Source organism: Anopheles maculipalpis, chromosome 3RL (genome assembly GCF_943734695.1).
Source record: "Anopheles maculipalpis chromosome 3RL, idAnoMacuDA_375_x, whole genome shotgun sequence".
NCBI lineage: Eukaryota > Metazoa > Arthropoda > Insecta > Diptera > Culicidae > Anopheles > Anopheles maculipalpis.
This window is the reverse complement of record NC_064872.1, coordinates 5,629,265-5,651,759: the sequence shown is the minus strand read 5'-3', so window position 1 is coordinate 5,651,759 and position 22,495 is coordinate 5,629,265. Positions and strand designations below refer to the sequence as shown.

Here is a 22,495-nt window from a genome sequence, read left to right as displayed (position 1 = left end):
GATCTTTTCCATCTAATGATCTAACGATGTTGTGATGCATGCTACTCTTCTTCAGATGCGAATACCTACCGAACATTTCCGCAATGTTCCTGTGGTGCTGTTGTCACCTTCGCTCATGAATAGTCCGTGTACATCCAATACACCTTCGCCGAGTCATCATGCGCACGGAACTGGCTCGGGTCCTACCAGTATGGTGGACGAATCCTTCCCGCGATCCCTGATGGAGCGACTGTTACGGCCTGAGTTAGATCGAAAGGTAAGTTCCTCCGAAATTTGCAACTCCGTATGGCACTTTTTTGTAATGCATTCTAATTTCCTTCCACTCTTACTAAAAGACTCGAAATACGGTCGGAAGTGCTCCGTCTTCACCAAAGAATCAGCGTTCTGCCTCCAGCACACCGGGCACCACCCTGCATGGTACCGAAACCCTGTCCCTCTCCCTATCGCATCACGTGACCGGTGCGAGCAACACCGCCAAAGACGTCACAGCTCCGGCGAACGTTATCTCTTCCTCTTCTACAACGGTTCAAACCGCTGCGCAGAAGTGCTCGCTCATGTCCCGCAGCATGGAAGGTCCCAACAGTCTTCCACCGCAGAGTCCAGCAAGACCACACTCGAACTGTAGCACGCTGGACAGAAAGTAAGAATTAAGCTTAACAGCGGTTCAAGAGTCCTTAAGGTCAATTTCTAATATGGTCGCCATTTTGTTATAGGAATCGTTTCGCCAAAGCATTTACGCTCACGGCGTCCGGTGGTGGTGGACAAGGTGCCGGTGGACTTGACCCACAAAAGGAACGACTTACCGGGGAGTTGATGGCCGTGTGCAATGACTGTCGCAGCCTGGTGCTGGAAATTATACGATCCTCGCGACAAACCCGAACCACGGCCCGGAACCAGGTGCTGCGCCATCTAACGCTCGACATCTCGCCGGTGTACAAGTAAGAGGTTTTGGAGGTGAAGAAGATTTTGGAGGTGAAAACAAAAAAAGTCACACACTCACAGCGCACAATTGAGGCGGCAGTATTCTGAAGAAGATAACTTTTTTTTACCTCCACAAAATTTTCACTCCAAAGTTTACTCTTCACCATCGAGAGCGAGAGTCAGCAGCGCCCAAGTGTCGCTCCCAACCCCTGTACGTTTAATGACGTTGTATTTATTATACTTATTTATTTAAATCCTCATCAAATCCTCCAAAACATTAGAGCAACGGCAGGTGGAGTGTTACCTACTCCTTCCGAAGTTTACGAAAAGAAAAAGCGCGTTGATGTGGTGGATGCCGGTTTTTGAGGTTTGCCGGCGCAATCTTCGAAACCCAAACATGTGTAAAGACTGGCCTTTGTTGCTATAATACCTCCATGGCATTGTGATTATTATAAGGTTTTTTTTCGTTTTTTGTTTTTGATTTTGTTTGATCCTCCTCTGAATTCCGTATGCGAGGATCGCTGTTTTATTTGTGAAGAAAGAGTTTTAGAAAAACACCCACGGGCGCTTACAAAGAGGGCACAAACAAATGATTTAAAAATGGTGCAGTCATCCGGTGGAAAGGACCTGCATTAGACAACATGGAAACACACACTCACATATAAACGATTATATTAGCCTGATCGTCCTCGCTTTATCGTGTTTTTATCGGATTTCCCTGCTGGTGCGAGAAGTTGGTTAAACGACGTTGTGCCTGAAAGATTGTTTTATGTGTTGTAAAATATGTATATTCAGGTATATTACCGGTTTTGTGTTCCATGTTCTAGCCTTTGCCAGAGGTTGAGTAGGAGCGGTTTCTGTTTGCCCATTCGAATAATCCAAATCTTCCTATGTTACGAGCATAGATTCTATAACGAGCAAGGTTATTGATTCCACCTCGATCGAAATGGTTTAAGCTTTTTTTTTGTTAAAATCAAGTCTACCCTGCATAATGCCTGGAAATCGTTTTGTAAATGTAAATGTTTATGTTGAAATAAATTAAAAAAAGAACAGTTATTTTCTTCATAGACGAAGTGTGGTGGCCGGAATCGTAAATATTACCCAAACAGAAGATTTAAATGGTTAAAGTTAAAAAAGAGAAGAATCCCCATAACAATTGCAATAGTTGAATATTTTATTGAAGTTCTTAAAGGGAGCAAAATAATAACCTAACTAACTAAGAAAACATTTGTTCCACATGGCAGAAAAAAAAACAAACATGGCAAAACATGGTAGAAGAATCGCATTTCGAATCACATATAACAAAGAAAGAAACAAAACGAAACATTTGCTACCAGCTAAACCATATTAGCTACAAAGCAGTTTTCTGGTGCAGATATATGCCAATGAAAGGTTACACGGCGATTAATCATTTAACAAAGATGCTTAGGCGTGTTGGACGAGGTTGGAGGAGGATCCATCCAAAGAAGGATGCTAAATGGGGGAGCAAAAGAGTGACAAAATTACGTTTGCTTAAAAACAATTTTAACTGGTACTCGTATCCTGTATAACCCCAGAACACACACGCATATATAGCGCCCCAAAAAGAGCGCCGAACGTTGATGTTTTTTAGCTGTTTGCGATCCTGTTTGTGGTACACCACGTGGTCGTGTTTAACCGCCATTTTTCTTCTTGGCGGGGTAGAGATAAATTAACGGAGAAAAATTATTTGAAATTTAAACTGCACCTAGTGTAATAGTCTCAGGCAGTCTGAAGAGGGAGAATCAATATATCAATCACAAACAAATATAAAACAGGCTGTCAATAGGAAAGTAATAGAAAATCTTCTTCCATCAGTTGATAGAAATACACTCACACACAAACAACCAGCAAATTAATCATAGAAAGTAACCGTTTTAAACAACATTCGAAATGTCCTTCGGGAATTTCGGCAATATACTCTCAACCTCGTGAAGGAGGTGTGATTCCGGAGGAAGGAATCATGTGAAAGGTAGAACGGATGAAGGAGCTTGTGTGATGGGCCGGATCGTGTGCAGTTATCCGATATAGACATTTGTACAGAATCAGGAAGGATTGCTATATCAGTAAAGAAGAAAATGAAATTAATTATACTTATACTATAAACTATTCGTAATATCTACACCCCCAGGTAAAGAACAGCAAGTAATGTGAAAAAGGCGTAGTGAAAGAGAAATAAACAAAAAAAACCATACTAAACTTACTGAACAATATTTAAACATGTACCAATGAAGGAACAGTTTGCTGCTCCGTTTGTTTTATTACGACGGCTTTTTTTCTCTGCTGGTGGACTCTCAGAAGGTAAATATAATCCATGCTTCTGTTTTCTTTTCGTTAAGCAACAATTAATAATGATAAAAAACGAGTAAATAAAAAAAAACATACAGACGCATCTTTCTGAAGGTTTAACCGGTATTAGTGGGAACGGATGTGAGGATGGATTTTCCTAGCCGGATGATGCTCCTTTTTCTTGATACGATATGATGCCTTTCTCTATTAGATCTGGGACTTCTACCGCTAACCAGGGGGATAGCTGAAAAGGAGCAAAAAATAAACGTATCCTTTCGTTAGTTTTCCAATTTTTCTATTTAAGACTATTCCAGGCAAGTGGGCTACACGGGTAGCTAGCAGACTTGGGGGCTTATAACTTTGGAATACGGTATTCAATATCGATGCTCTATTTTGATGAAAGTTGTGTTAACTCTTCGTCTTTCCATTGATGTAAATGAATGAATGGTTAGATTCAACTCTAAATCGTTTTCGTGTTCTGGTTCTTCAAAGTTGGCATTTGAAAAGTTATAGCATGAAAATGACTAGGATTAGAGACGACTTCTCTGCATCAATAGAAAATAAAACTTTCATCAGAAGGCTCCACCGATATAGGATAACGTATTCTATTAGCTTCCAAGGTTGTTTTTTCTAGTTGCCTTTATGAACGCTAAGGAAACATTTCATCAGTACTCACCCCTAAGGCCATTGCGTGTGCAATACCGAATTTGGGCACGTTTCTCGCCCACAGCGGTTTGAAGTGATCGGTCAGACAGATTTTACCGCCCCGGTACATTTTGGCCGTCTTACCGTCCAGCTCTGGTAGTGCAATTTCGGGCGATGTTGTCGGATACGTGATTGGAATCTATTGGAAAAGCGTCAGAAATTGTCTTCAGCCGTGTTTTAAATGGCAAGCGGATCTAATTAATCTAACGTACATCAAACTCCACATCGAACTCGTACTTGTGTAGATTGTGCATGTACCAACACTTGCCGAACCATTTCGTACCTTCCTTGTTCGACTCTAACCGGAACCAGTCCATGTCTGAGGCTTTGTTATTTTGCACGTACTAAAATCAGTTGAGAGAAGAATTTTATTACGCACTGATGATGTGATTTGCTATTCAATCTATCCTATTACCTTAATTAGTGCCTGGTACTCCTCCTTCAATCGTTGCACCCACAGCTCCTTATCTCTCGGGCCTGCTTTCGTTTTGAGCAGCGGGATGCCACTCAGCGCTTTACGCGTTCCATCATCAACCATGTTGAGCTGTTGAGCTGCTTGAAATACTAGACAAAACAAGGGAATAGTTAACTTTCCACACAATATGCAACACAACACAAAAGTGAATGTTTTCTTTGCGACAGTTCCGATCGACGTGTCAACACGCGATGGAAATCAGCGCACACACACGTCAGCATATCCATAAACGCGAAAAATAACACACAAAGAGAATACGGAAATACTTTTACCTTCCTGAAATGAATAAATGTTATTTCGAGCAGAAAACAGTACGTACCACGTTGGTTTTTAACTAAAAGAACTTCCCTAATTCTTAAAAGCACCAGAACTGCTCACTTTCAGCTGATTGTAAATAAACACAGAGCCGTCAGGCCAGTCTGAAGCAGCGATTCCATGTAAAATTACACCTCACAAAACACTGGCGCCATCTTTCCACAACAAAACGCCTGCAACACCGCAACTCGACGCTATAAACGCATAGCTTCTCAGTGACGATACGTCAGTCGGCCAGTACGGATGGTTCGTGCGCTGCAAAAGAAACATCGGGCAGCAGGATCGAACGAGATTTAGTTGCAAGAAAAGGCAAAACAATAGCGTCGCGAGTGAAAATAACGGTACGGTTTGCCGTGCGGAAAGGGTGGAAAACTCTTTCCCCAAAAGTGATAATTCGGCAGCAAACAAAACCGGGGCGGATCGTTTTCTACGCGCTGGAAGCACGGAAAGCGCAGAATTGTGTGTAGAAAAACCCCGTTTCACCATCGTTCCACACACGTACACACGTCCTGCTGTGGCTGCTGCTGGGTGTTTTAGTGCGAATTTCGGTCGATCGGTCGGTGTGATGTCGGTTTCGGACCGTACACATTTACTGTCCGCGAACTTATTTACGGAAATGTAACACCCGTTCAATTTGTGTGAGAGCAGCGGGAAGGGCGCCCTTTTTCGCGAAATCCACCCCATCGAGAGGGTAGTTTTTCGTTCGGTTTTACGCGGCGAGAATGCGAATCGGATGATTTTCCTTGGCCCGGTTGACAGAAACCACCACCCCGCTTCTCGGCAGCTCCTTTTTTGCGTGTTTGTCCGCTTTTCGCTCGTCCAAGTACGGAAGGACACGGCCGTACCTGCTGCTTCTTCCTTCTACCACACCGTCCTGCCCTTATAACAACTTTTTACTCTCCCCCAAAAATCCCTCGAATGCGGTAAGACCGCAAAAGCTGCCAGGAAAAGCGCGTGCGACGTGAAAAATAGCCATCGCGAAGGCAACTGGTTGTTTGTCGTCGTGCGAGAAGGTCCTACAGTAGCAGACGGCGGTTTTGGGCTTCCGAAAACGCATGGCCGTGTGGTACAGGTTCTGTGTAACTCTTTGGTAACCTCGCTTTTTTACCGAAAAAAAGCATCGCCTACTTTAGTGAACGAATTTCCGAATTTCCAAGAAATAACAGCACAAAACACACACGCTGGAGTGTTTTTTGTTGGTCGAAAATCCAATTGCGTGTGCGTAAGCGCGTGTGTGCGTGTGTGTGTTTGTGTGTGGTTTTGTTTGTGTCACTTCGACCTCGTGCGCGATTGTTGTGTGTTCCGTTTTATCTCATCATTTTACACGAGCGCTTGCTGAGCACAGCGACTGGCGCTATCCTTATCAAGCTTGTTATAAAAAAGTCTTCCCTCTCCCTCCCTCTCCTTTTCTTTGCACAAAAATTACAGCGAAACAACGTGCGTGCGTGCGTGCAAGTGTGTGTGACATTGTTTTTTTTTTTTATTAGCAAAACCTACAAGGCTGTGCTGTGAATCCAACAAGGAACAACAACGACTGCGCGCCATCTGGTCTCCCTGAACCGCGAAATGCTGCTGGATGCGGTTTAACGTTCCCGAGTCAGAGAGTTTTCCTTCTGTAAGCAAACGATATCCGGACCACGCTGTACACACTACGCGTCAGCAGCAGCCCGGGTTGTCTGTGGGGCAGAAAATATGAGCTGGCTGTCGTCGTCGTTAGCAGCATCCCGTGACCAGCGGCAGCCACCAACACTGACCAACCAAATGCGGCGAAGTTTGCCGCCTATCAGCTGCACAGTTTTAGTGAAAAAACGCAGCAACCGCTGCAGCAGCCTGCAAAATAATTGCCGGCATAGCGCGAAGGGTGGTGAAAAGTGAATGACAAATATAAATAGGAAAAGCAGGCAAGAGAGCTGAAGAAGAAAGTGGTGTGTGAAACACAAACGAATATATCCCACACAACAACCGTGTGTGCACGCGTTTTTGAGCCCCGCCGAGTGCATCCTTGACAAAATAGGTCTCCCTGTGCGTGCGTGTGTGTGTGTGCGTATGTGAGTGCGTGCGAGTGTAGTTGCATCCGAGCAGAAGAAGGCAACAGCAGCAGCATCAGTAGCATCAGCAGCTGCTGCCTGAGTGTAAATTGAGTTTCCTTCGCGTGTGGTGACAGAGAAAAAAGTAAGGAAGAAAGAAGAATCAATTAAGAAGAGGTGAATCGTGCGTGTGTGAGGGGGCGTTGCGTGAGGGCAAAATCGACCACGCGGTGTGTTTCGTACCCAGGAGACCACAAGAGTACCGCTCGATCTCCTCTCATCTGTTCCAAGACGGCGTCATCATCACCAAAGCACCACACTTCAGCATGTTCTCAGTAGGCAGTGAAGAGAACCATGGCAGGACGAGCCGAAGCAACAACAACAGTCGACACCATCGATGGACGGCACGATTCCTTGGACTAGTACTGTTGGTCCTGTTGCAGCTTGAATCGCAGGTGCACTTTCCGCCAGTTGCAGCCACACCGGAAGATACATCTTCCACCTCTGCTTCCCCTTCCTCCGCCACCTCCAGCTCCAGCACATCTTCATCACCCCGGGCAACACAGTCCGGTGTCGGTGCGACATCCGGCTCCCAGTCCGGTTCGTCCTCGCTCATAGACGGGATCATACTGGACGAGAACAGCTTGCTGCTGAGCGCGGGACCGAAAATACTCAGCGAGGAAGCGGCAACCCATCTGTTCTTTCATCCGCCCCAGCTTAACTTTGCCGACCGATCGATCGGCGACCCGCACAACCAGCTGGTGGTGCTGTTTAATAGGCACAAAAACCGTAGCGTCTATCTAGGCTCCATTTCGGGCAGTACGGCCGAATTTTCCAGCTCGTACTTCAAGGAGAAGGTTATTCCGCCCGGTGGCAACACCAGCTTCAACGTGGTATTTCTCCCGCGGAAGCTGGGCCCGGCCGATGGATCCCTGCTCGTGCACACCTCGTTCGGTATGCTCCGGTACGTTGTGCAGGGCGAAGGGATCGAATGTCCGTACCGGTTGCGGCCGCTCGTCGGGCTGCAGGCCCCCCTTAACGCAACCCTATCGCCCGAGATCACACTGTACAACCCGCACGACACACCGCTCCAGATAGTGGAGGTGTACAGTAGCGGGGGCAGCTTTCAGCTCGAGCTGCCGAGCGGAGCACAGGAAGGCCCCCAGGCGCTGTGGGAAATCCCGCCACACAGTACGCGCACGGTGATAAGGGTGCGGTTTCATGCGCGCACCCCCGGCAATCATATCGCGTACGTACGGATCAAGATCTCAGGCGGAGCGGCCAACCCGTCGCTCGTCGATAAGATGCTAGTCGTGCCGATCGAGGTAGAAATCTCGAAGGAGACGGGATTGTACTCGCGTATACCATTTCTCGAGCTGGGCATCGCATCGTCCCTGTCCGGGGCGGAGATGGTAAGCAGCACAGCGGCAAGACGTACTACAACGGCGGCGACTGCACTGGCGGCATCGGTAGACGACAGCGAGTTTGGACTGAGCGTACGGAATGGGCGCAATGTGACGCGACTCAGTCTGGACCTGTACAACTCGGGCAGTCAGGTGGTGAGGGTGAAGAGTTGGGTGGTGCAAGCGGATGATGTGGAATCGGTACGATGTTTGCAGGTGCTGGTGGCGGACGGACCTACACTGCATGTAGAGTTCGATTGGTCCAAGTTGTCAAGTGATCGGCGACACATAAGTGGCCGAATATTGCTTAAGCTAGAACGTATACTTTCCTCGTCGGAGGAGGGAGAACAAGCGATGGGAGATGAGGAGGAAACGGAAGAGGATGGAGACCATCATCAGCAACAGCACCAACAGGAGGAACTTCAGAGTCCAGAAGAATCGACGAGTCGGAGTACGTACAAGTACGAACAAGGCGTTATCCGGACAAGCACGAATGAGTATGAAGGTGGAACTGCTACTACCACAGAGGAAGGAGGAGCGGAAGGGGCGGAACGGGCAAAGGTTGTGCCGAGCGTCTACTATATACCGTTTGCCGGTGAGGTGCTTAAAGGAAGCATCCAGTACAATGAGGAAGCGTTACGGTTTCTGCTCCCTTCGTCACAGCACGATCAAGGCACATCCTCCGATGGGAAGATGGATAAGGAAGAGGAGCGAGGACGGCCACTGGTCGTCCGGAATCACTTCAACGTGCCATTGTCCATCACGAACATTAGCGTACCTGAGAACTGTTCGCGATATTTCGCGATCGAGAACTTCCGGCCGGTCGTGCTGCAGCCGAACGATGAGCGCACGCTGCTACGGATTCACCGAATGGCCGGCGTTTACCACCGACTCCTAAACACCTACTTCACCTCGCTTCGGCTCGCGACCAACATCAGCGACTACGAGCTGCCGGTGCTGGGGTACAGTGGACGGTTGGAGCGGTTACTGTCGCCCACGGTCCGGGACGCATCGTTACTAACGCCGACCCGGCTTGTTCAACCGTCGAAGATGGCGGTGGCGGAGGTGGACGGTGATTCGCAGGAGCTAGACTTTGGCGTGCTGCCGATCGCAACGATCGGCGAGGCGCTAGTCGCGTTCCGCAACCCCAATCCCATCCCCATACCGATTATCCACTGGAAGGGTGCGATCACGTCGGAGGCGGCCGTTGGGGCGCCCACCATCACGGTCATTCTGCGGGGCTGTGGGCCGCTCCGGTTGGATGGGTTGGTGTTTTGCCACACGGTGCAGCCGGGCGAGTGGATCGTGTACCAGATCAGCGTGCAGAGCGGCACGATCGACAGCTACCAGGGTCGGTTCACGGTCAAGACGGACTACGAGGAGATCGTGACGCCGCTTCGGTTTACCACGGCCGTCGGCGAGCTGCACCTGATGCGTGAGCGATTGCGCTTTGACGATTGTTTTCCGGTAAGTTGTATGAGCGTTTGTATCATGGGGGTGGGGGAGTGTGTAAGTAGTTGAGCAGAGTGCTACCATGACGAAGCAGTAGTGGCAGATAGCGACATTTATGGCAAAGCTGCAATGTGGGCTAATTGATCAAGGATAGTTCTGGGACCTCTGGATTGCATTTCTCGTTAAGCCTAGTTGTTATTCTTGTTTCCTGAACATGGATTTGGGCGTTAGAAATAGGTTATTTGAGATAGGTTCTAGTGAAGTTTCACTTGGACAGACACAGGATAGTTTGTTACGTTTATAATCTCTTGGCCTTCGAAGTTATTGTTGAGTCTAGAGATAAAAATAATAACTTCTCAAGGACTTTATATCTGTCTGATCAGTTATTATTATAATTCAAAACTTTAACTAATAACTCTTTTGGAGTTTTTATTCCGGTTAAGGATTCTAATCTGTTTGGCGAATAATATCTCATTTACTCTTATGATTGATTTGGGCACCGCTTAATGAGTTGAGCGTAGTTGAGCAATAAAGAGTGCCTCGAAAGTATAAGCACGATTGAAAAATTAGACAAAAAATTAAACCTGTTCTAAAAAATGAATGTTTATTTGATAAACAGTGATCGTGGTGTGTTCTGGACTAATTCCCAAAAAAATAAAAAATAATATTAATAATCAAAAAATTAAATCGTATGCACAGACTTGTCCCGAACGATTTTCGACACTTTCTTCCAATCTTTTTGAAAATTGTCGATGTTCTTCACAGGTTTGAAATGCGATTTTTTGGTGTGCCTTGGTAACTCACGGATCTCGTTGTCACAAACTGTTCGGACATCATTCCGCATTCGCAAATGGCTTGCTACACCACCGCCTTTTTCCGATTTTTTCGAGAAATATAGATTTGTCGGCTTCTTCGACATGCTGGCTTTCAGGTACGGTGTATGATAGACTACCCGTAAGAGTTTTGTAGTCAAAAGTTACTTACGACTCACCGTCAAACACGATGCATGAGGATTGGCGGCACAGCCAGCTTGTCGTACAGCTTCCGAGTCCGAGTCGTTTAGAAATCGCGCTTATACTTTCGGGGCACCCTTTAACTCGATCATTTCTTGTAATTCTATTATATTTTCATAATAATTTTGGTGAGATGATCGTCTTGAGACCAAATCTGATTTGTGCCTACTCCAAAGGAAAGCAAGTATTTATCTTCTGGCTGCTTGATACGTTTAAATCTTGCAAGTCATTAAACGGTTGAGATTATCTAGCACATCGTATCACCAAATAAGGAAAAATCAATCGTCATCCTTGTCATGTGTTTTGGTTATTTATCAACCAAATTTAAGTTATGACGAGCAAAGCACAGAAGTCGTTGAAAATGAGTATCGTTAAATGGCTATTTTCATAAACTGTAATAATTGGAGTAAAAGTAAACTGTAATAATTGGAGTAGAGTCAGAAGAACACAAAGAAAACAATATGGAGTAGAAATGTTGCCCCATTGCCACAGAGTAGTAACTTGACGCTAACGACCAAACCCGTGTGCGTTTGGCTTTCCTTGATCAAGTCTCGATCGGATCAGCATCACCTTCTCTCCACCTCCCTCACCACTCCATTCCAGCGTACAGCATATATCTCCCCAAGATCCGTTTCGGCATTATTTTTAGTTCTGTTGCTCGCTCGCTGAAAACTGCGGTAGGACTTTTTTTCTCCACCGTGTCTTGTTGGAGTGGTTGGTTGAGTTTTTTTTGGGAATGTATTCCTATCAACATTTTCAAGTTGTGTTACAGATGTAGAGAGGAGTAAAGCATCCGCAAGTGGACATAAAATAGGAACGAGATAGGAAAGCGGTGAACAATACTGGAAATTTGGTTACTTTTACGTTGGAATTATTAATAGTCGATACAACTTCATCGGATAGTATATTGGCTTACACAGAATAATGAATTATTCTCTTTTGAGTACTTGTTGATTGTACCGGGACTTATTCGATTAATAATATTGATAAAGCCTGTGATAAGAACTGCGCCGGAGAACGACCCCACTATGACCTTATCGAACGATAAATGCGTGTGAAGAGATGGAGGAAAACACAACACTACAGACCCTTGTGGTTTTGAAGTTCTGGTGCATGGACTTGCGGTTGTTGCGTTAAGGTTTTCCCCCTTTTTTCTTGATTATTTACTCCGATAAAGGCTTCCTTGATGTAGTAGGAAGCACCCTCAAGAAGCTTGGTGGGATTTTTAACTGCTTTTAAATAATTTATTTACTAACTTCAACTCTATTTTGGAGTTTCGATTGAGTGGCAAAGTGTAGGAAGCTTTTGGTGAAGGAAGGAGATCACTCTAGTGAAACTAGTTTGGATGTGATTATAACGAACAGAATGCATTTTTTCTCTTATTTTGCATACTTATGATAAATGGGTTTTTGTTCAAAATCACACAAGAAATCGAATGATACGGAAACGAAACGAAACATGACATTTTCTAGGCCTCTGAACCCAAAGCTGGACAGTTTCAGTATGCAAATTCGTTTGCGCAGATGTGGTTTCCATTTTGAATCCTTGAAAAAGGCAGCCTGCAGTTGAGGTTGTCGTGTGTGTGTGTGTGTGTTCCGATCGTCGAGAGTCTAACGTTGAAGAAAAGACGCATTTTACTATCGAAATCATGTGTGTAACATGTCAATATGGGCGGACTCACGTGTGCGTATTTGATCAGCTTTGTGATGAGCGATGAGGTCTAAAATTCGTGCTGGATTTTTCCCTCGGGCAAATACGCAATTCCACCAATTTTGCACTTGATGATAAATGGCGATGGCGCAGAAGATAGAGAGAAGACTCAAACACTCTCAAACCGTCCATTGAGCGCCGTCTCGAAAGATGGATCCCGGAGAGCCTTCAAGTGGTTGGTGGCTGTTATAAATTATCACTTTTTTGCCTTTTAAGTGGGTGAAACGACACTTATCATTAAGACATGGAGATCAATAGGTTGTAGGGTCCACTCCACATCCAGCTCGAACTGGAATTTCGGCATCGATCTCTTTGAGGCCCGGTTGCCATGAGTGTGGGAATTATGCTACGTGTGTCACCGCGATCCATTTTTGGCTTAGTTTTTAAAGCATACTCACGTGCTCTCCGACATAGGCACGATAAAACACACCTGGACGGATAATGTCTGGTTGCATTTTTATCGTTGTCGTGCGATAAGCGCCATACGGTGGGCGACAGATGTGTGGTGTTGAACGAATTTTGTGTCCCCACTTTCCCATAAACGGGTGCTCTGTCCACTGGAAACAGTCTAGACGAGGCGAAGGTTCAGCCGCACATATCGGAACAGACCAGGCCATCTTATCGGGTAGCGACAGCAAACCATCCCAAAAAAGGAGCAACAATCTGGTGTGCTCAATCGGTTTGCACTTTCAGATGAACTCCTGTCCATTCTGTTGCACGACCGTGTTCCCATTTGCCTGGTGCGTTATGCGGTTTCTGTGTGTGTAGATCTTCTGGAGATCGTGGTTTTGCATTACAATCGAGAGCAGTCGCACGCTCGTTGTGTGATGCTTCCTTATATATCGGCATGGGGGCACGTTTTGTTTGTTCTGGCGATTATCAGCTCCGAATCAAACCCACAGCACAGAGACGCTAGACAACAACAACACAAGTACATGGACAACGAAAAAGAATCGTTCATCTAGCAGACTAGTGGATGAGATATGGTGGCCGAATGGTGGACAATCTAGAAGAAGTGCGCCAAGAGGGGCCAGGAGTGGGGAGTTTTTACGAGGATTGATAAGCGAGGTATGTTTTCGTAAGTGACCTTGCAAGTGGTCATACTTCACACTGTCTCTGTCTCCGTTGTTGGTTCCACTCGGGGGAGCTGTTTTGTAACGTCTCAAATCAGCCATCAATTCGAGCTGATAATGAAGATGATGATTGTAGCACGATTGATCACGGGATTCGCATAGGATTATCAAGTGAACGTCTCTTCCGGGCTCTGCCACTAATCTGCGCCGGATCTGCTAACCCGGGCGCTGTTGTGGATGATGCTGATGCTGACGATAGAAACTGGGCCATTCGGTCCAAAGTGTGTATATGGACTTCGATGGGGAGATGAAGTACGATGGGATATTAGAGCTGGAAAGGGAAGAGGATCTTCGTCTATAGCACTGATAATGATCGTCGACAACATAACGATGTAGATTGTATGGTTGTACGGCGCAGAGCAGAAGGAAATGACTGTTGTCAATCAGGGGACACTTGGCGCCAGGTCCTTGCTAAGCAACATGCTTCAGGCAAGGCAATCGATTGTTGTATTGAATCATTTTGGAGCAGTTTTCTGACCATGGACATCCCAAAATTCTTTGTAGGATCGCTTAAGCTCTGGATGAGTTCTGATATTTGTCAAAGTGTAGAGTTTCTCTCACTCAATGTGTCTAAAAGACGGTGACGAAACATCTTCTTAACCTCAAAATTTTCTGCTACAAGGAAGCCCTGACCATATTGCTGTTTGAATGAGGCATGGAGGTCAGTGAGGAATAGTTGTTATGGTTAATTGAAATTATGACAAAAATAGTCGACGTACGCCATCCTTGGAGCACTTATTGAGCACGAAAAAAAAAAATTGGGTTCTTTTCTTTCCATTCTTCATCATTAATCAATTGCAAATGAACAAGGAGGCAACGGTCAAGTAGAATCGATTTCCTATCGGGCGTTCCTATCGTGGGCTGTAAGTAGGCTTTAAGGCTACGCATAAGAATGTAGTAAGCGAACGTTAGCTTTGTTTTTGAGGTTAGTTCTATCGATTTGATTAATTGTTTTCAGAACAGGGAGACCACCCCCCCGGACATGTTATGCTTGTTTTGTCACCAACATTTTCTCTCACCTTAATCTCGCCCATCGAAATCAAACTGCCGTTCACATATAAATGTGGCAAAAAATAAAGACAATCACGGCGAGAAGATGGCGACAAAAATGAAAAAAAAAAATGGCAATATGTAAATGTCCCTCTGCGCGCGGCTGCATTTCACAATTGCTTTCACTTTTCTCAAACTGGTTTGCATTTGTGTGTGGGTATCGGATGGCCGAGCTTCATTCTCTTTTCTTTTTATTTCCTTTTTTCCAGGGGAAGCTATGCTCACTGTCACTGTTGGCCGCCTCCAGCTTTCCGACCAAGATCCAGATCGAAAGTATCCGAACGGATGTGCCCGGTCTTAGCTACGAGTTCCTGTCGCCCGACAAGCAGCGACCGCTTGCACCGAACCAACCGGTCGCCCTCTATCCGGACACGGTAACTAGCATCGGTCGATTAACGCTCGATCCGAAGGCTCACTGTGGTCCGTCAGATTGTTACAGTAGCTTCGATCTGCTCTCGAAGCCGTTCGGCGTGAAGTGGATGGCCACGTTAGATTGTTATGAGCAGTACAGGCGGCTCGATAGTGATAAACTGTTGCAGCAGCTACAGCAATACGCGGAGATGCGACAGCGGTTGACGAGCGTCCACTTTCAGGTGTTGGCCGAATCGAGCCGAAGGTTCGATTTTAATGCAAGCGTCGGGTTGGTGTGGCCTAAACTGTTGGACGAGAATGTGTTCTTCCCGACGCTCCAGGTAGAGCAGGAAGCAGTCCGACTGATAACGATCAACAATCCCTCGGATCAGATACTGTTCGTGCATTTGGTACTGCACGATGTGGCCCTTCACGGTCGGCAACCTATCGTGGACGGGGGTGGAGGTGCGGGTGGCGGTATCAACTTACCTCCGGAGGTGTTAACCGCCTGTGACAACTGTACGCTGAGCGAGGAGAGCGTGTTTTCCTTCTTCCTGTTCGACAGTGACGACATCTACGTCAACTACGTGAAACCTCAATCGTTTCTGCGGATCGCGATTAAGTTCAGTGCCCAGCTGCCCGGCACCTACTCGACCGTCCTGTACATGCGCAACAATCTCACACTAATTGATGCAGCCTGGATACAGGCACGGGCCGTAGTTCCGCTCTTCAAATTCGGCAATCGGCGACCCGGCTCACCAACGGCACTTCAGTTTGAAATCACGGAAAAGCATGCTCAACCATGTTACGATCGGTATTATCGACAGTTGCGTTCTGAGGGCCGGTTGCGGGAGTACGAAATAGACGCCGAAGGTCATCGGCATGAAGTGGTGCGGCAGGATGAGGAGGCGGCGTCGACGGGTGCAGAGAAAGAGAAGAAGGACTTTATGGTGGAAACGAGACGAACGTTTACGGCTCGCAACTATGGCGAGGTACCGATCCTGGTATCCGCCATCCGTATCGAGGAAACACCGTGCGAAGGTTTCGGCTTCAAGGTGCTGGACTGCACGCCGTTCGAGCTCGCGCCAAACGCTAGCCGAAAGATTGAGATTGCGTTTGCGCCCGACTTTACGCTCTCGCGCGTCGTACGCACCCTGCACTTTGACACGAACATTAATCAGTTTTCGGTGAACTTTACGCTGCTGGGCACGGTACCAATGCACCGGTTGGATGTGTGTAATCGGGCTCTACCACGGCCCTGGTTCGAGTACTGGTTCCGAGCGGTGCTGTTTGTGGTGCTGCCGACCGTATTGTTCGGAACGCTGGCCGTCGCTGTGCTCGACTCGAACCGTGTTCTGAGGATCCATTTTTTGAGCCTCGTGCGCGAGAAAGGTCCGCTGCAGCCGCCGCTTGATCTACGGCAGATTGCTCTACAACACTCGAACAGTAACAGTGCGGAAATGGCAGGAAATACTGGTGGAGGGAAGGAATCCACCGGACGAGTGACTGTTGGATCGGCGAGTCACAACGGTAGTGTACTCAACTCTTCCTCCACGGTGATATCTCGAAACAACCGTAAGCCGGAACGTAAAAATGGAACACACTCAAAGGGTACCGGAGGAGTAGGAGGAGGAGCATTCCAGAACGGAAGTGCGAGCAGTGTAGCGTCTTCGGGGGAAAGCGCGTCCAGTCGATTCAATCGTAGTTGGACGGATTTTACAATAAAGCTTGGTGCGACGGCCAAACCCATTCTTGCTGCTTCACCCACTGGTCAGAAGGCGTTGTCTGGCTCACTGCTGGAAAGAGCTCTTCCTGCATCCCTGTCCAAGAGTCGTCGCTCAATAACTCCGTCGAAAGACCAGCAGCAGCAGCAGTCACAAAGTTCGGAAGTGAACTCCCAACCGGCACCAACCACTAGCGATAACACTGGAGCACCAACCAAAGACAGAACGAAAGCATCATCCCCAACGTCCATATCCGAAACGGAAAGCCTGAAAAACGTGAAGAATGGACCGCTGTTCGGTGGGAAATCGGGATCACCGAGCAGCACTTCAACCAGTGACTTAACCGGCGTGCTTGAATCAAATTCAACCGCCAGCAGCAAGCAACATCACCATTCGACTTCGTCGTCGTCCTCGCTATCATCATCGTCCTCATCATCGGTGACCGCAGCAGAAGAACAACCAGTCGACGTGCGGCACATTTCGTCCACCACCGGTTCGATGTCCCTTTCTTCCTCCTCAACCTGCTCATCGTCATCATCATCATCCTCCGGGTCATCTACGACATCCTCGTCGTCTTCGTCACCATCACCAACGTCGAAGCAGCAACACTATCATCAATCGAAGCAACAGTCCGCAACAACAACTCCAGCGACAGCAACCACCAAAACGAGCGTCAAGAAAACGAAAAGCTTACCACCGGCCGTGAGCTATGAATCGGTGGTAGTCTCATTAGCATCGGTGTTTGCCGTCACCAGCAGCGAACTAGCGCGGTCGGGCAACACCATCACAACCTATACTAGTCAGAAACCGGCGGCGGAAGTAACTACATCGACGGTGGTCACAAATTCCTCCATAGCGTCACCCACTGCTGCGAAGGATGGCGTCCAGATGTCGTCCAAGGAAACGGCGCCAAGTAAGGTACGCACAGGAGCATCCATCGGTGCTAATGGGAAGCAACTGCTGAGTGCATCAAATGGAAATGGAACCACAAAGTCCTCGGTGACTTCCGCCAACAAACAGCAAGAATCGTCAGTGAACTGTATGAAGACGGGCAGTGAGAAGATCAACCCTTTCAGTGGTGCATCCGGAACAGCGGACAGTGTTGGAAAGGAAAACAGCTCCAGTGGCAACATCATCAGCCAACAGGAGAAACTAACCATCGGAAATGGAAATAGCACACAGGTAAGAAGCGTTGCATGGATGATTTTCCATCACTTTTACCTTTAACTGATAATGGTCCGTTGTTTCTCAAAATTGGCGAGATTCAAGTAGGGTTTTGGAGCCTCGCATAATATGAGCCGAAAGTTTCTTTCAAAGATTTGACGTAACTTCAAAACTTCATTGGTTTCTCCGGGTTCAAAGCCGCAATGAAAGTGATAAGGGCTACCACTTCCCTCATGCACTTGCATCTCCATGTGAATATAGCGCATATGAACCCTTTCGTTTATTTACCTAATATGTCACTGCATTGTCTAGTAGGATTTGAAAGGGAGATGGAATCCTTCGATAAACATTTGTCACCAATATCTTCTGTCGTGCCTTCTGAGTGTTATGGATATTAGACTGAACTGTGCTAGACAGGAGCATTAGTTTAACAATATCCATGTTATATAGGATTTTCTTCAAACATTGTAAACCAACGATCAGCGAATATCTACGATATTGTACTACTTCATTCTAGAATAGAGTTGAGTACAAGAACAAACTAAAGAGTCGATAACGCTGTCAAATTTTGTGTGTACACCGACAGGGTACACCGCTTGGAAAATTGCAAAAATCAATCAATTTTAAATGCATACATTATTATAGCTAATCTACAATCACCGGTAGTTCGATTTACAACCCCACTAAAAAATGTGCTAGACAGTGGTGGATTCAGCTGCATTTGTCAATGATAGCTTCATTTATCAGTCGCTTGTTTGAGGAGAGTAAGAGACGTAGCGGGAAACCTCAGGGCTGATTGACGATAGCCGCGAAACGATTAATGGCCCACAATCGTACTCACGACAATGTTTGAGCGATGTCTCCCGGGACTCGCGCGCCTTCGCTTTGTCAGTCGTTTGTTTTTATCTAACGATGCGTTGCTGCTAAAATTGCTGTGTGTGTAGGTTTCATTTTTTGTCTCTCGATTTCGCGCTACTGTTGTTATTCGATCGGGGTACGCATGCGCGCTGCCGGTGTACGATACTGAACGACTCTCGTGCGTGTGGGATGGTGCCGCACGTGAGCGCTCTGATTGCGGGGATGGTTACAGAAGGGGATCGTAGAAGGGTAGGATGGGGATGGGGAAGGATGACGCACGTGGTAGGAGGTAGAGCAGCGTGTTTGGATGGTCATCCATGTGCGCTACCTTCATGGAATGTTACGCGCATTCAGCAGTTAGGCCGCGAGCGCGCGCATACATGCTAAAACGAAGAAACGATTCTTTACGTCGCACTAAAGAGAAGAGCCGTCCGCCGTTGTGCTCTGGCACGATCTCGTGCCACAGAGTCATGCGGTCGTTTATGCGCTAGATTACGCCGCCTGTCCCTGGGTAGAGGAGAGGCATGAGTGTGTGTCACAAAGACGATGGAGTCGGCTATTGAAGAAGGAGTATAGGCAAGTCTTCCAATCACCAACTATATCACCGATCTCACGGTGACATAGACGAGTTGTTGATGGCTTGTGCACACCAAGAATGTTTTTATTTATTTTAGAACTCAAAAACAAATAGCACAACACTCACACACAAACACCAACCAACATATAGTCATGCTTTCTCGGTGGCATTAGAATCGATCCCTCTAGTACAGGGATCGACAAACTTGAAAAGATTGAAAAGGATTGGTTGCATGAGCAGAAATAATATCAGCAAGGATTTTATGGTTTAATCTACAAAATATCACAGTAACTTAAATAAAGTGTATTTTGAAAAACAAGAAATGATAGAAGACGAATACTATTCTACGTTTTTATACGCCGAATAGCCAGTCGAGCCCTGGTGTAATCGATTCGAGGTTTATTTGTTCTGCTTAGCATACATTTAGTGAAGGGCGAAGGAACTCTCAGCTTAACAATCAGTGATGTTGATTGTTACTCGTATGTGTTCTTTGCAGGGTTTCTTGTGTTATAGGACTAAAATTTGGAGAAGTATTGATCTGCTAACCCTTGGTGAGAGCCCTGAGCCCTGAGAGATTAAAATCCACCTTCATCTGGCTTGTTGATCAGTCGAAAGTGACAATGGTTTAATTAAAGTGATCAATTTTGCCTCCTTACAGTATTGTGAATGTTGTGCATGTTGCACAATCCTATGGGAGTCATACGAACACTTCTTGTTTGTGCTGGTAAACTCTGTGCATGTCGTGTATCCGATCACCGAACGCTGCAACATAGGTTTTTCCGATTTCTTTTCAATTGTCGAAAGAAGGAAAACACTGTTGTTCTCTTCGTAATGTCAACAAACTCGAGGCCTCTGATCTCTACTACCGAGCAGACAGCATTTTAAGCCTGCAAAACGGAAGAGTGAACAGCGCAGCGCCGTGTCTTTAAAATTAGATTTCATTTCAGCCTTCATTCTCCTATTTCGTATGGTGATTCTGTTTTCTCTCTCTCGAAAGAGCTTTGAACTTTGATAACATTAAATGCAGCGTGTTACATCATGCATCGTTGTAAACACTATGTTTTTGCTGAAAATAACCTAGCTTGATTGATAAAGCATCAGTCGATAATTCTCCGTGTTTTTGTTTACCTTTTTTTGTTCATCGTTTTAGGCTATCGAATCGTCACTGCAGCAGCAGCATCAGCCACAATCGAAGAAGTTCAGCAAAACACCTGGCCGTGAGCGGAAACCGAACCAAAGCAAGAAAGGCACGAACGGCGGTAAAGGAGGAACTGCGACGGGTTATAAGGGAACGGCGCTACAGTTTAATACCCCCGCTCAGCAACAGCACAAATCGATCACGCTTGGCACACTGCTGCAGAATGCTTCCGTACCAGTGCCGTCGACCGGTGCCACGGTTTGGGGAGAAAACTGTGCCCGATTTAGTGATGTCGTTGCCCAAACTCCGGCTATTACTACTTCTACGAAGTCGCTGGCAGGTGGAAAACAATCCACGGTTAGTTCCATCATGGAAGCTTTGCCATGGCTTTCGGCGGTTTCCGGCAGCAGTCAATCCGCTGATAAGTCGCTAAACCATGCACGTTCTCATGCAAATAATGCGAGTTACGGAACAAGTTCGGCGGTTTCAACTGCTACAGGAAGTGCTCAAAACTATCGAAAATCGTTGCATTCGCATCAGGATTCTATGACCAATGGGCTAACTACTTCCAACACGAGTGGATCGAATCGGACGGAACAAAAAGCAAAGGACGATAGCTATATCGGAGGTACACTCGAGAAGGAATGTTCTGCACCGTTTGTTGCTACCAGTGCATCGCCCGATCTTGGACCTATTGGAACGTCGAAGAAATCGCCTACCGGTGCGAACGGTGCCGATGGCGACGGGGAGGAAATCGATGGAATGATGGGTCATATGGGAAGACTTGGATCGAATGTGGCCAACTGCTGGGAACCGTTTGTTGGTCCCGTCATCCACAATCCGTCACAGCTGGCGAGCGGCGGTTCCGGCTGTGATTCTGGTGGTAAAACGATGAACGGTGGTGGCCAACAGTCGGATAGTTTTTTCTCGCAATCGTTTGCCGATTATCCGCACCGTCAGAGTGATCAGTACCGGGGCATTGCTTCGATGGCGCGAGGTTCGACTGGGATGATGAATGGTATCACTACGTCGTCGTTACTTTCGATTGCTGCTGGGCATCCGTTTACTACGGCTAATGGTGGTGCTAATCAACAAACGGAGGGTAGTGCTGGTAGTTCAGGAGGCACTGTTGAGAATGATTTTATGGAAGCTCACTTCCATTCTTCCGGTCAGCAGCAGCAGCAGCAGCATCTGCAACATCAGCAACATCAGCAGCAACACAATAACCATCACCACGGTGGTTGGAACAACACGAGCACAATGGATGATGGACATCTGTCGCAATGGTCACTATCTTCGCACAAACCGTTGTCCTCTACGCAGTCGAGCGGTATGAATCAAAGCTGGCGCTCGACGGATCTTTGGAACAATCTGAACGCTCAACATCAGTATCAACAACAGCAGCAACAACAACAAATGGCGTACGAATCGGTCCTTCACTTTCATTCTCAACTGGCAATGGCTGCGGCAGGAGCTAATCAGCTTCCGGGGACTTCTCATCCGCTTCAGCAGCACCAACCGCAACCAGTTCCGGATGTTCGGCTTGCTCATCGTGCTTCGAATCTTAACGATGCGTGGCTAGGTTCGGGCGGAATGACTTCCGGTCAGACAACCGTAGCTCCACCGCCTGGTTTTTCCAATCATCACGGTTTATCGTCGAGTCGGATTGTTTATCAAGATCATCAGCAGCAAGCTTACAACATGCTTCTTCAGCACCGATTCCAACAGCAACAACAGCAGCAGCAGCAGCAATCGCAACAACCACAACAACCACAACAACAACAGCTTATCCGTCAACTTTCATCCGAAGAGCCTTCCGGTGCTTCTTCAAGTGGTAGTGTTTCGGCATCCTCTACGGTTGACTCATCCTCTGGTGGGCAGACATCGGGCGCAACGGCAGTAGCATCATCAACAACTTCAACATCCGGAACATCAACTTCCGGATCCTCGTCGTCGACTTCCTCGACGTACAACCCGTTTCAGCTGCCATCGATCTGGTCTCCTGCCAACAATATCGATGTGTGGGCTGCATCTGCTGGACCGTCGGAGGAACTATAGGATGGATTGGCCATTTGCGCCATTTGGGCCGTGAAGACATACAAATATTTAGAATGGAGGAGCTTTCTTTTTAGCTACAACAAGCTCCTCGTGGTTTTTTGGTAGATTTGTGCT

At 46.9% G+C, this 22,495-nt stretch overlaps 3 protein-coding genes across 6 annotated transcripts in view; 2 read left to right on the top strand and 1 right to left on the bottom strand.

Moving 5' to 3' along the window:
* Positions 1-950, top strand: part of LOC126563913 (protein spire) — a 115,018-nt gene extending 114,068 nt beyond the window's left edge. For all 4 annotated transcript variants that reach the window (XM_050220709.1, XM_050220707.1, XM_050220706.1 and 1 more), the window contains 3 exons: positions 56-256; positions 336-640; positions 714-950. In XM_050220709.1, the coding sequence (XP_050076666.1) occupies positions 56-256; positions 336-640; positions 714-942 (735 nt within the window). In that variant the 3' untranslated portion in view covers positions 943-950. The remainder of the gene's footprint in view (positions 1-55; positions 257-335; positions 641-713) is intronic.
* A 2,435-nt stretch (positions 951-3,385) lies between these two features.
* LOC126565507 (ubiquitin-fold modifier-conjugating enzyme 1) lies at positions 3,386-4,477 on the bottom strand. The gene is made up of 4 exons (XM_050222689.1): positions 4,349-4,477; positions 4,146-4,277; positions 3,905-4,072; positions 3,386-3,472 (listed from the first exon to the last, which is right to left on the bottom strand). The coding sequence occupies exons 1-4, from the start codon at positions 4,469-4,471 to the stop codon at positions 3,386-3,388; spliced, it is 510 nt and encodes a 169-aa protein (XP_050078646.1). The 5' UTR covers positions 4,472-4,477.
* A 2,597-nt stretch (positions 4,478-7,074) lies between these two features.
* Positions 7,075-22,381, top strand: LOC126566023 (transmembrane protein 131). Its single transcript, XM_050223223.1, has 3 exons — positions 7,075-9,620; positions 14,721-17,768; positions 20,336-22,381. Exons 1-3 carry the CDS (start codon positions 7,077-7,079, stop codon positions 22,379-22,381), a joined length of 7,638 nt encoding a protein of 2,545 aa, XP_050079180.1. The 5' UTR covers positions 7,075-7,076.
* Positions 22,382-22,495: the final 114 nt, after the last annotated feature.